Here is a 13,569-nt window from a genome sequence, read left to right as displayed (position 1 = left end):
TCTTATTTCCTATAGAACAGCCTACTCTACATACAAATCCTCTCCCTATACATATATACATATATATATATATATATATACATATATATATATATAAGAAGTCAGTGTTAAATGAGGCCTATAGGATTTTGAAGGTATCTAAATACTTCCTTTATATGTTTTTCCTGATGTCATATAAATGTCTCTATAACCCCCTTCCTTAAACTGAATTCTTCTCAAAAACCCAGAAACCTTCCCAGCATTCAGTCAGGATTTACATCAACCAGACCACTTGACAGCAAATTCAGCATACAAAGACCAAGCAGAAACCACAGGTTTTTTGAAACAAAATGAACAAAGGAAACCCAAAATCTATATAGTTTGCAAAAAAATTTGAAAGATAAAATTCTATGAAGAATTAAAGAAAAAGGGGGGGCAACTAGGTGGCACAGTGGATAGAGTACCAGCCCTGGAGTCAAGAGAACTTCATATTCAGTTTCAGACATTTAATAATTATCTAGCTGTTTGACCTTGGGCAAGTCATTTAACCCCATTGCCTGGAAAAAACAAAAACAGAAATGGTGGTGATGGGGTCATGGGGCTTATTAGCCTATTGTTATTAAAAGGAAAGTTTGAAAATGTTCAGGTTATATTCGGTCTCTTCTAATTTTGACCAGTAACTGTAGTTATCTGTATCTATTCCTTTTTTTGTACATTATTCTTAATTATCTCAAAAACTACATCTTCATCTTTATTTCTTAATCTAAAGTTGAAAAAAATTCATAACAACTCATAGGAAATTTAAATTCTATCCCCAGGAATCTTGATCTAGGAGAAAATTTGAATTTATTCAAAAAAATCATTTCTTCTCAAATACCAAATGATATCCTAGAGGTATGAAAGAGTCAATAAATCTCCAACATATGATCAATATATGTTTTTCACTACCCATAAATTCAGGTCTAATATTTAGAAAGTTGGAGGTTAAAAAGCAAAATCCATCACTATATAGATAGAATATCCACAAAAAGTATGTAACTAAAGGAACATAAAAGCAAGACACACAGTGGTATTTCAAAAGTATGGGCGGTATAATTCCTTGAGTCACTCTAGCAATGAATCCATGTAGATAGGGATGATTGATTTGGTTTGTGATCAGTGTCATGATTTATCATCTCTGCTTCTAGAGCAACAAGGTATGATTTCATGTTCAGTAGTCCAGATGTTCTTCCTGAAAATTGCTCCTCCATATGCCAGTTCCCACATATTCATTACTACACATTTGTTTTGGACATTTGTTGGACTGAAGATTCAATTCTACCAAATATTCTAAGTATGCTACATTGGGCTATTTTCTTACCATAAAATATTGTCAAACTGCAGTAAAGATAAAATGAGCACCAATACAAAGTATAGAATTGAATTTACTTTTAGAAATACATCTCAGGAAGATAGTAGTTCTCAAAATAAACAACTCCAGTTATGTACCTAACTAGTGGACTTTGGGCAAGTTAGTTAACTTCTTGGACCCCAAATTAGTCTACTTGAATCATGAGTATACAATAATATTCATTGAGCAAATGGTCTGTTTGAATTGATTAAAATTAGGATAATCCTTTACTATATATATTAGTGGCTTATTGAGTCTAGAAAGAGATTGGACTTTTCTTAGTCATAAAAAGACATCAAAGAAAGAATCTAATGCTGTCAGAATGGGGCGGGGAGAAGAATCTGTAGAGATAAACTAAAAGGGAGAACAGAAAAGTATCTTTTCTTTAGGGTATTCTAAAAGACACTATATTTCTGTATCTATAACAAAGGAGTTTAATGTCCAATTCAGACAAATGCTTTGATACCTTTTTTTTATTTTAATAGGAAACAGGACTCATTAACAGTCATGGCTAATTTAGTTACAGTACTAAATGTCAAAGGCAAAGATGCAATCATGAAGCCACCAAAAAAAAAACAGTTATAAAAGTCCATGGCATAAAAGTAAGCTATTTCAATTCAAGGAAAGATATTTCAACCTGGAAGAGAAACATTCCCTAGAGTTAGCTAGGTCTCCGTGTCCAGATAACATTGGCCTAAAAGGGAATGCTTCATTATAATCAAATACCTAAAGACTGAAAAGTAGAGTAGGATGGAAGAAGGTATGAGAGGGAAAGAGGAAAATTAAATTTATCAGGAGAGTCCTTGGGATCTAACCTCCAGCACCCCATGATTATGCATCTGTCTGAAAGAAGTTAGGATTGAGACCCAGAGGTGGGAGAAGCAGCATCACCAAAGCAATTCCAGTTGAATTAAATAACCTCTTCTTCTTTGACACAAAGGCTAAGTAAATAAAATTTAAAATCAACACTAAGTTTTTAGAGTGCTTGGATGATTTTGACTATGTTGGGGAGTAAGATGTCCGTGGGAAAAAAACTGGTTTTGGGGGAAAAAACAGCTATCAAAAAAGAAAAATGGAAATGATGAAACCCAAAGATGATGTAAAAGATTCAGGGGGTACAAGCTGAATAACATGTGATTGGAGCTCTATGTGCTGTAGTCATTCAGTGTGCTTGACTGTTTTACAATTCCATCTACAAACTCCAATTATTTATTTTGACAGTTTCTTTTTGACAAACTATCTTGGAATATTTGCATTGATAATATCTAGTTTTTAGTAGAAGCTGTGTTACTGATTGGTATGCTGAATAGCATGGCCAAAGGATAATTTCTTGTGTTGGTAAACTGTTAGATGCTTGATATCTTCAAAAGGATCTGAACAAAAGCCCTATGGAACCAGGTATGAAAACTTCAGAAGACTAGGGATCAATCTTTCTATCTTAATTATTTACAAATTCAAAAGTGCAATTCTGCTCAGTCATTTTATCCATTCTACAAGCACTAATTAGGCATCTATCACAAACCAGGTTCTCAGGAACCTGGGAAACCTAGGGAAAATGTGAAATATTCCCTCATCATGAGGAACTTGCATTCTATGTGAAGTAAGAAAAGCAGAAATGCTATCTTAGAGTTATTGATCTTTTCATCTTAGTCCTTATGATTCATAGAATTAAGAATCAGGTTCTTACAAACCATGTTGTCCAACATCTTCATTTTACAGATGAGGAAAGAGGTCCAAAAGATGAAGTGATTTGACTTCATACAGATAAAAAGCAATAAAGTCAGGGCCTCTAAGATAACAGATTACTCTTCTTTCCATTGTATTCTTCCACATGCATAATCTGAACAAAGTGGGGTCCCTCTTCCATAGGGAGAGGTTTCAGTTTCTCTCAAAGAATGTCTTGGGAGAGGTGAAGGACAGGAAGGGCATTATGAAAAATTTGGGACAGCACCATTACCAATTTTTTCTTCCTGATGATACCTTTCCTAATACCATCTTTATTGGGGCATCAAAATTCATCATCAGAGGAAAAGACCAAGAATTCCATTCCTTGAAATTATTTCTGACAGATTTTGATGCTTATTGGTTTAACTCTCCTGACAATTAATGCTCATCTTTGACATAAGGGAAATACAGAATGAGTAATTTATTTCTTAATTGTGTTGTAAAAAAATGAACTGGTCACTAACCAAGCAGTATAGTGAAGTTACCTTTCTTTTTTTAAGATAAATAATGATCATTCTGCTTTACATCCTTTACTTCTAGAACTCAAATCCTTTTAGGCTTCTGTCATACTCCTCTTTTGAATATGAATTATCCATTCAAGGGCCAATCATAAATGCCTAACAAAGATAGTCTGATAAAATTCTCTAAGTCTTTGTTGAAACTGTATCATGAGCCATTGAATTCATTAATTACTCATTCCATAAAAGAACAAGATAGATGTGAATAAGTCCCAAAAATCATCTCACAAGATTTCTAGTTCAAAAACTGGTCTAGATATTTATCCAAACCCAAACTCAAATCTTTGACTCCCCTGAGACCACATCACAGATGAGAGAGCTCTTTTATATTTGTAATTCTAAATTTCAAGACCATTAAAATAACTTTGCAGAACTATTAATATTTCTGGCAGAATCTTTGCTTTATGACATCTATCGGTGATTCTCTTAATCCATCTAATTATAACCAAGAGCCAAGGAAAATTTCTTTTCAGTGATTATTTTAATATTCTTAAGGAAAGCAAATGAAAAGTTTTTTTAAAAGAAAAACTCAATACACATACTTTCTGTAGGCAAAAATCTTCTATCATGATACCTGATATTTTTTCTCTATCTTGTGCTATGATTGTTTTCTCCAGGAAGCTCAATGCAAAACAATTTTCAATTAGAAATGCACATACCCTTCATTGTATATTCAATAGGCAAGTATGCCCAAGCTAAACATTTTACCAGCCTCCATTAACAAAATCCATCTGGTTTTAAAAGCCAGTCCACCAACTGAAGTCAAAAACCATTCCAGAAATCCAGTATAAGACTTTGCATCTGTCTGGTAGTTTTCCTTCAATCTGACCAATATAACATTTTAACATAGAAAGTGAGCTACCAGCACAAGACATGGCGGGGGGGGGGGTAAAATGAGGTGTAGCAGTTAAATGTCATCGTGGGCAAATTGCTGATTGTGTTTATCTGCTGCCAAGCAGTAAGAAGATAATTTTAGAGCTGAGACAGGAAGTGGAGGAGGCTGATGACAGAGATGTGGGCCCTACTCACCATTTTCATAAGCAAACAAAACACTTTCCACACTTTCATTCCACGATGTTGTGAAACTCTAAGAAGGTTGTATTTAACCAAGGGCAGTGAAAGTCCCCACCTGGTTAGTGTAAGGTTTTAGCATTAAATAGCTCTAAACATATTGATGACATAGATTGGTCAGTAACATTGAATGAGATGTCTTTAAGAAATAGTGGTCTTTGAAGAATCATTTTTCCTCTTGTCATTATTCTTTATTAAACAGAGAATTGATGAGGGTTGGAAGATAACAAATAGGGAATACATCTGCTGCTAACCAAGTTATTGTCTTGGCCTAGTGCTTGATCTAATGAGACTCTCTCAGTTTGGTGATACTGGCAACCAAGGAAAGAATGAAGGAATGAGGGAAGACAGGAAGGAAAGAAGAAAGGGAGGAAGGGAGAGAAAAAGGAAGGGAGGAAAGAAGAAAAGGAGGAAAAGAGGAAGGAAGGAATTCAGGAAAACTAATTATATGTATTTTAAAGGAAAACCTCAGAGGATTCTGCTCTACTCAGATTATCTAAATTTTGCATGCTTCTCTATATAAGCCACTTAACCAGTAGAGCATTAAGGGATTAAACTTTAAATACATTTTTAATTCCACATTTTATGATGTTAGGATTAATTTACCAAACCCAACTTGTCAAGTGCACTTAACAAATACATTAAAAATTAGCAAGCTATGTTTCAGCTTTTGTCATTGACAAATATTTAAATTTATGATTAAATATGGAGCACATATAAATAAACTGAGGTAGGAAAATCTAGCAAAATATTGGAAGGGAAAATGTTGGCATTGTTATCAACAATTTTGTTTAAAAAAAAGAAAATCAAGGATATCCTATGAACAAGATGATAATTGTTTCATAACTAACATTGTAACCTAAGCTGACCCAATTTGAAAGACTTTAAGCCATATTTGCATGTCTCTTGATTTCAGAATTCTCAATTCAGAGTCCAATTCCACTGTGAATGCTATGATGGTTGCTAGGGTTCTGAAACCAAATGCTCCAAGACTTTCAATTTTATTAGGTCTAACAATATAATTCTTTGGTCACAATCACACACACACAAAAAAAGATTAAAGAAGTCACTCCATTGCTTCTGCACTTCAAACACTGAACACATCTAAAATCTGAAAACTTCCTGGCATCTTAGGGTAACCTAAGGCCTAAGTACAGCAATGAACTCCCAAGATGGGAGTATAAAAATAAAAATAGTTTCTATTCTATTTCCATTTTCCAAATGGAAATTTGGAAATTTTCTTATTATGAGGCCTCAGTTTTATTTTTCAGCTTTTCATTTTGTATCTAGCACACTTGATGTTTGATAAGGACAAACCCACTAAAGCTGTTGTAAAAAAAGAGCACATAAACATGCTGACCTTACTCCAAGAATGTCTAACTTATCTGTATATTATGAGTGAGCTCCCTGACACATAAATCCTAAAGAGACTATAATACATGGGAACAAATTAAATCATGGAAATCTTTTAAATGTCAACATGCTGACAGTCACATGCATCTTTTCTTCTATTTTCAAAACACTATCTTGGTGATATTTCTGCAGCAAAAGCACATCAATCTAATCACAGAAGATTTCACTGATGTTTGTCTGATATAACAGCTCTAACTGTTCAATCAACTCAGAGATGTTAGGGTTTTCTTCTTAGCTAGACCTCCATAAGTACCATTTAACATTCAAGCACAAAGATGTCATTGATTCATTATTCTTGAGATTTCCTTAAGAAATCAGACTTCTTTTACAATGAGTTTTAGGGTGCCTTTCTTTTTTTAAATGATAACAGTCAATTTTTTCAGAACATAGAGATACAAAAAGTTGAGATTTTGAATAATTGGGTCTATACACATATAAATTGCCTTTGTGAAATACAGATCTTAACTCATTCAATAAAGTAGAAAAGTAGACATTTTGACCCTACTGGATGGTAGATATTTTGACCCTACTGGATGGATGCCAGGCTTACCACAATCAACATGATTCATTCCTGTTGACGGGAGCCTTGATACAAGTGGTCACAAATAGGTACAGGTTTGGGAATATACATTTTTTGTGATTTCCTTTTCTTTGCCACTTCCTGGGTCATTAGGAGTCAAAAGAAATTGGTATTTTCTTAAAATGCATACCCTGAAAAGTTCACAGGATTAATTGCTATTATGGGAACCCAGAAGGACTATCTACAGCTTTTTAAAACAGGCAATCAACAATAAAAGGGTATGTTTTGATTACACAAAAAGTTCTGAAAATCTGCCCATTACAGTGACATTAAAAACCCAATGACTGGGTATGAGATGGAAGATTAGCATGAGCATAAAATTACCATTGAAGTAAAGTGACCAAATAAGGTGTTGGCCTTAAGACATTATAGCAAGTGTTTATTTCTAAAGGCATCTACAAAGTAATTATAAGTATTTTCTTTTCCACCTTAAAGATCTATACAATTTCATATACACAGCAGCATTACTCCTGGTGAAGGGCACAGAAAATTCATGCTGAGCAGGGAGTAGAGTGGAGGTGGCTACTGTGTATTTGCAGGCCACCAGCCGAGAGAGAGAGATCAGCAATCTTCCCTCCAGGTAACACCCAACAATTTTTTTAAAAGGGAAAATACATTTTCCTCTGCATTTCAGAGGAAATTGAGGAAACAGTCTTGCTAAGCGGGTTGAAACATAGTTTTTTACTCCCCAGTGCAGCACAGGTTACATTGTATTGCACCAACTTCATGAAGTGTTCCAATTTTTTCTACATCTTTTAGAAAAAACATCCAAATCTTTCATTTCCAGTGCTTAATGTTAGAAATATATTGTTACCATTTGCAGGAAGGTAGGTGAAATGCTGGTACTGGCTTCTCTTTCTCTTTCCATTGCAGACATAGAAATTAACTTGAACGGGACTGGTAATTCTCTGATTGCGAAAAGGTGGTATCTCAACCACCAGTGAATTCTGAAATAAGAATGATACACAAGAAAAGAAAGCAATCAGCATCCTACCAAAATAATAATAATAAGAAGAATGATTAGAATATGTCTATGTGTGACCCTTCCAAATTCCTGTATAGATCTTTAAAAGAATAAAACCAACTTAATTATCCATGTTAATGAAAAGAAGTAGGGAGGAAGCAAGTTAGAATAATAGAATGGAGTACAAATCTTGGAGTAAGGAAGATATGGATTCAAGTCTGTCTTTATACTTATTATGTGATTAAGGCCAAGTTCATTGTCCCAGTGCCCCAAAGCAACCATTTAAAACAATACATTTCAAAGGAGTTGATGACCTGCGTAAGTCTCCACACCAGAGAACTCCTCGCCTTGAAATCAAAGATCTGCACCAATTTGGAGGGAAAGGGGACTAGGGGAATGAGCACAGACTTCACAAATATTATCACATTATATGTACTACACACATACAAATGTAGGATAATCTATCCCTCAATTCTTATTATCTCCTTCTTCCCAATATCAACATAATTAGTCATCTATATTTTGTTGAGGCTAATTGAAACTCAGTGTGTATCATTCTCTGAGTAATGGGTAAAGGGTCATTTTAGATGAATGGTGAGAAGAAAAAAGATCAAGAGTATATGGGAAATTAACCTGGAATTAACAATTTCTTTGAGATAAAATTCCAAAACTGGTATTAACTATATGCTCTGTTTTCTGGACAAATCAAGTTCAATGAGTATTTATTATGTACTAGGCACTGTGTTAAGCACTGTGGATTTTTTAAAAAAGCAAACAAGCAAAGCACCATTAATAAAATAAAAACCCCACAACCTTAGGAATATCTATTTGACATCCATTAAGTTTCTCTTCTCATTATGTAGCTAGTCATATGTCTATCTTATTCTAGATCTACAGTTCCTAGACCAAAGTGAACATAAAGAAAAAAATAAAAGTCAATAGAGATATTTTACTGGTGGAAAATATTGGGCAGTAGTTTAGTACTTTTCCACAGGACTAACAAAGAAGAATCCAAGGGAATAGTCCCATGGGTATTTTTTTTTCTGAAGGAGCTAGAGGTTACCAGACTATCCATCATTCATATTCAGGTTAGTATTGATCAATAAGAAAAATAATCTAACACATTCAAAGCTTTAATTGAGTTTGCAAGGGAAGGTTCCTTATGAAGATATTTAAATTCATATTGAGTTTCTCCTGTACTTAAAGTCAAGATAAGTAAATTTATCAAGATAAATGAGAGAACCATCTTTAAACTGTGGACTTAAGTCATTAGGGGAAAAAAATTAAATAAAATATATTATTCTCCTCAATGAGGCAATTGAGGTTCAAAGATTACAGAAAATGATTCCTGGAGGGTGGCTACAGATACCATGGAAAACATATGGCATTACCTGGTGATATAGTACTGTAGAAAAACTAATGATCTCACCATTAGGAGATCAGGGTTCTCTCTAGTCCCAGTTCTGCCCCCTCTTAATACCTGTGTGAATCTTAGTGACAAAGTCACTGTGTGAACTCAAGAATTCTGGATCTAAGTTCAATGTTCTTTCCACTGTACTTTTTGGTTTCTGTGAGACAAATCTGTAATAATAGCAATAGGTAGCATCTACATGTTGCTTTAACATTTGAAAAATGCATTACATGTATAAGTTATTTGAGCTTCACTACAATTCTAGGAGGCAGAGGCTATTATTAACCCCATTTTACAAATGAAGAAATTAAGGCTGAGAAATGTTTAGGTGATTAACTTAGGGCCACAAAAGTCATATCTGTGGCAGGTTCTGAACTCATGTCTTCTGATTTTAAGTCAAGTATCCCATTATCTATGCCACTGAGTTGCCTCTACAAAGCATCTTTGATGTCATGTCATTTGATTAATTTTTCAGAAGAAATGAAAGGGTAGGGCTTGAGAAAAATACTAAATTATTTGGGTTTAAGGGAGGTCTTAATAGATACATACCTTGAATAGTTTGCTCCCTTTATTAAAGATAAGAAGCTTTGATTAAATGGTATAGAAGATATATTCTTACTACTGCCAGACTTTTTCACTGATGAGACTCGGAGCGACTGAGTAATTCTGACCATGGTCACTACTAACATGAGTCAGACAATGATCAATGTTGGAAGGGATATGGGAAATCTGGGACACTAATGCATTGTTTGTGGAACTGTGAACTCATCCAGCATTTCTGGAGAGCAATTTGGAATTACATCCAAAGGGCAATAAAAATGTGCATATGGGGGGGTGGCTAGGTGGCGCAGCGGATAGAGCACCAGCCCTGGAGTCAGGAGTACCTGAGTTCAAATATGGCCTCAGACACTTAATAATTACCTAGCTGTGTGGACTTAGGCAAACCACTTAACCCCATTGCCTTGCAAAAAAAAAAAAAAAAAAACCTAAAAAAATTTTTTTTAATTTAAAAAAATGTGCATATCCTTTGATCCAGCAATACCACTACTGGATCTATTCCCTGAAGAGATCATGAAAAAGGGTAAAAACATCACCTGTACAAAAATATTCATAGCAGCTCTATTTGTGATAGTAAAGAATTGGAAATTGAGTAAATGTCCAACAATTGAGGAATGGCTGAACAAATTGTGGTATATGTACGTTATGGAACACTACTGTTCTATTTGAAACCAGGAGTGATGGGAATTCAGAGAAGCCTGGAGGGATTTGCATGAACTGATGCTGAGTGAGATAAATAGAAGAATATTGCATACTATAACAGCAACATGGGGTTGATGATCAACCTTAATTGCTCATTCTATCAGTGCAACAATTTGGGGGTATCTGTGATGAAGAATACCATCTATATCCAGAGAAAGAATTGTGGAGTTTAACAAAGGCCAAAGACTTTTACCTTTAATTTTTAAAAAATTATCTTATTATGTAATCTTGCTATCTCTTATATTTTATTTTTTCTGTAAGGATATTCTTTCTTTCTCACACATTCAATTTAGATCAATATTATAAAGCATGGAAACAATGTAAAGACTATCAGACTGCCTTCTGTGGGGAGTGGGGGGAGTGAGATTTGGAGAAAAATTGCAAAACTCAAAAGTAAATAAATGAATTTATTTTAAATATTAAAAAAGCAAGAGTCAGAGATGGAATTTCCACCACTTGAATCTTCCTAACTCCAAGTTTCCTAGTAGACATTTGGGAGGTGCATTACATAAAATCTGACCTGGAGCAGCTGACTTCAAATTTTTATTCAACTACTAGCTGAGAAATTCTGAGCAAATCACCAAGCAAACTCTCTACCTTAATTTCTTCAAGGGGATGAATTTAGAGCCATATAGAGCCAGACAAAGGAGCTTTGAATGTGTTGGACTAGTTTTTCCTTTTTTGGCAAGGCAATGAGTTAAGTGGCTTGTCCAAGGTCACACAGATAAGTAATTTTTAAGTATCTGAGGCTGGATTTGAATTCAGGTCCTCCTGACTCTAGGGTCAGTGCTCTTTCCACTGTACCACCTAGGTGCCCTTTATTTGTTCTTCTTGATCAACAGTAGCTTGAATATTAGAAATGGATGGTCTGGTAACAACTAGCTCCTTTAGATAATAATAGCACCTATCTCTCAGAGTTGCTGTGAGGATCAAATGAGTTAGCATACATAACATATAAACATTTTTAAAATGAGCAGGAAAATAAAGTTAAGATAAAAAAAGAAAACTTGCATTTGTAGAAAAATAATGAAGGATCTTTAGAAACAATGATAATATGCATTCACCTTGAATTTAAGAGACTTATAACATGAAAATTAGAATGTATAAACTACTAAAATTGAGAGAAGGAAGTTAAGATTATTTGCAAAATAGATAATTTACTTAGTCTGCATGTATCAAAAAAGCAAACATTTATGTTGAATATAGAAGTAAAGATAGTAGACAATGATTTAGGAGAACAGAGAGATAGAGTGATTTGGGGACACACACTTACAGTATTGGTCTTTCTGTATCCCTCATGAGGGAACATACTGCATGAAATTCACAGTGAAGGACAGTGAACTAAAGCTCCCAATGAAAAAGAACTGTCTTCCACAGTCCAACCACATGTGCACAAAGAACTAGAGACTTCCATAAAAGAGAGTCTGATTATCTATGCTTTTGGTTTTGTTTATTTACTACTAAATTCCTGGTATATTCATGGCCAGCATAGGACTGCTGGCCTTGTGGTAGTTACTGACCCCTTGGATGAATGTCACTATTCCTTCACTGAGATATCTACCCTTTGAGATCCTCTAATGTCATCCCTGAGGGCTGGAAGGTACTGGCACTGCCAATAGACTGCCGGACCTGGAGTAGGAAGACTCATCTTCATTAGTTTAAATCTGACTTCAGATAATCAGTAGCTGTGTGATCCTGGGAAAGTCACTTTACCTTTTATGCCTCAGTTTCCTCATCTATAAAATGAACTGGAGAAGAAAATGACAAATCATGCCAGCATCTTTGCCAAGAAAACCCCAAATGGAGTCACAGTCATACACAACTAAAAAAAATAATTACAATGTAATCCCCAAAAGCTCCATAAGGATACCCAGGAGATAATTAGCTATTCCACTTGGACCAAAACTAGATAGAACTCAATACAAATGATTCAGAACAGTGGATGAGATAAATATTAGTTCCACATTTACTTTCATGGTAACTTGTCCATAATTATAAAGAATAAGTTGAAAACTTCTATAAACCTCTATAATTTTATAAGAAGGCTAGCAGAGATGAATAATATATGAAAGCAAGGAGGAAAAGTATGCTTATATCACTTGTGTGAGTTAAGTCAAGGATTGATCCCAATACACGTAGCTTCACAGGTTCAGTGTTAGAAGTGAAAGAGATTTGAGCTGGACCTCAGAGAACATAAGGAATTTGGCCAAGGTCAACAAAGGCAGTGGGTAGCAGAACTGAGAACTGAACTTATATAATCTGACTTGAAATCTAGCCCTATTTTCAGTATAGAGAACTGGCATTTGAGTCTAGGGAAACATTGAAAAATGAAACTATGGCCACAATATCCCTGAGTTAAAGTAAAGCAAAGCTTGACGCAGTTGTGTAAAAAAAAAAATAGTAATGAAACACTGCTCAATATGCTCAATATCACTTTCTAGCAACTGGTATATTTCTGGAGAAATCTATGCCAGTCTCAGAGAGAAGCAATACCAGTAAGGAAATTTACTTGCAAGACTACTCTGCACTAATTTTGAGCTGAAGAATGAGAAATGAAAGTAAGAGAGTCAATCAGCATTGCTAATTATGAACAAAAATTTGTCAACCATGTGCACTTTTAAATCAACTTGGTCTTTCCAGTGGAGGAACAGAAAAGAACATCAACATACGTTACTGATCACTCCAAATAAATCATTAATCAAAAGAAGTGTTCAATCAGTCAACAGTATTTATTAAACACTTATGAAATACTCAGTACTGACCTGGCTGCTTTGAAGGATACAAAATAAAATTGACATTCAATTATGCAGATAAATGGTTATTTCAAAAGACATAAGAGAAACTTAATAATTATAATAAGAGCTATCAAATATATTGCAAATTTATTCCTCCCTTTTAACTGCATGTATCCAAAAAAAATTACATACTTATAGATAAATCCAGTGAATAAATCTGTCAAGTAAGACTATGGCTAAGTTGCTGTCTATTTTACATCTAAAACAAAAGTGACTAATAAAAAAAAACATCATGTGCTCTGTAGTCAATGGTTAATAATATGTCATTACCCAAGGGAGTTATTGAAATATTGATCTAAGAACCTACTTATCTATGGAACAGGGGATATGCTCCATTGAAGAATATGTTAATTTTGAGAGTCTCAGAACAAGTATTGTTTCCCAGGGGATTTGGGGATAGCCGCAGTACTCATGTTGGGGAATCCCCCATTCTTATTCTCTTTGGCTAACATTGAAGTAAGTT

The 13,569-nt window shown here is 34.5% G+C and overlaps 1 protein-coding gene across 5 annotated transcripts in view; it reads right to left on the bottom strand.

Moving 5' to 3' along the window:
- Window positions 1–13,569, bottom strand: part of NFATC1 (nuclear factor of activated T cells 1) — a 222,778-nt gene that overhangs the window by 70,014 nt on the left and 139,195 nt on the right. For all 5 annotated transcript variants that reach the window (XM_074204099.1, XM_074204097.1, XM_074204095.1 and 2 more), the window contains exon 8: window positions 7,491–7,623. In XM_074204099.1, coding sequence (XP_074060200.1) covers window positions 7,491–7,623 — 133 coding nt within the window. The remainder of the gene's footprint in view (window positions 1–7,490; window positions 7,624–13,569) is intronic.

Source organism: Macrotis lagotis, chromosome X (assembly GCF_037893015.1).
Source record: "Macrotis lagotis isolate mMagLag1 chromosome X, bilby.v1.9.chrom.fasta, whole genome shotgun sequence".
Classification (NCBI taxonomy): Eukaryota; Metazoa; Chordata; class Mammalia; order Peramelemorphia; family Peramelidae; genus Macrotis; species Macrotis lagotis.
The sequence above is the reverse complement of the archived record's forward strand: the minus strand, read 5'-3'. Positions and strand labels throughout refer to the sequence as shown.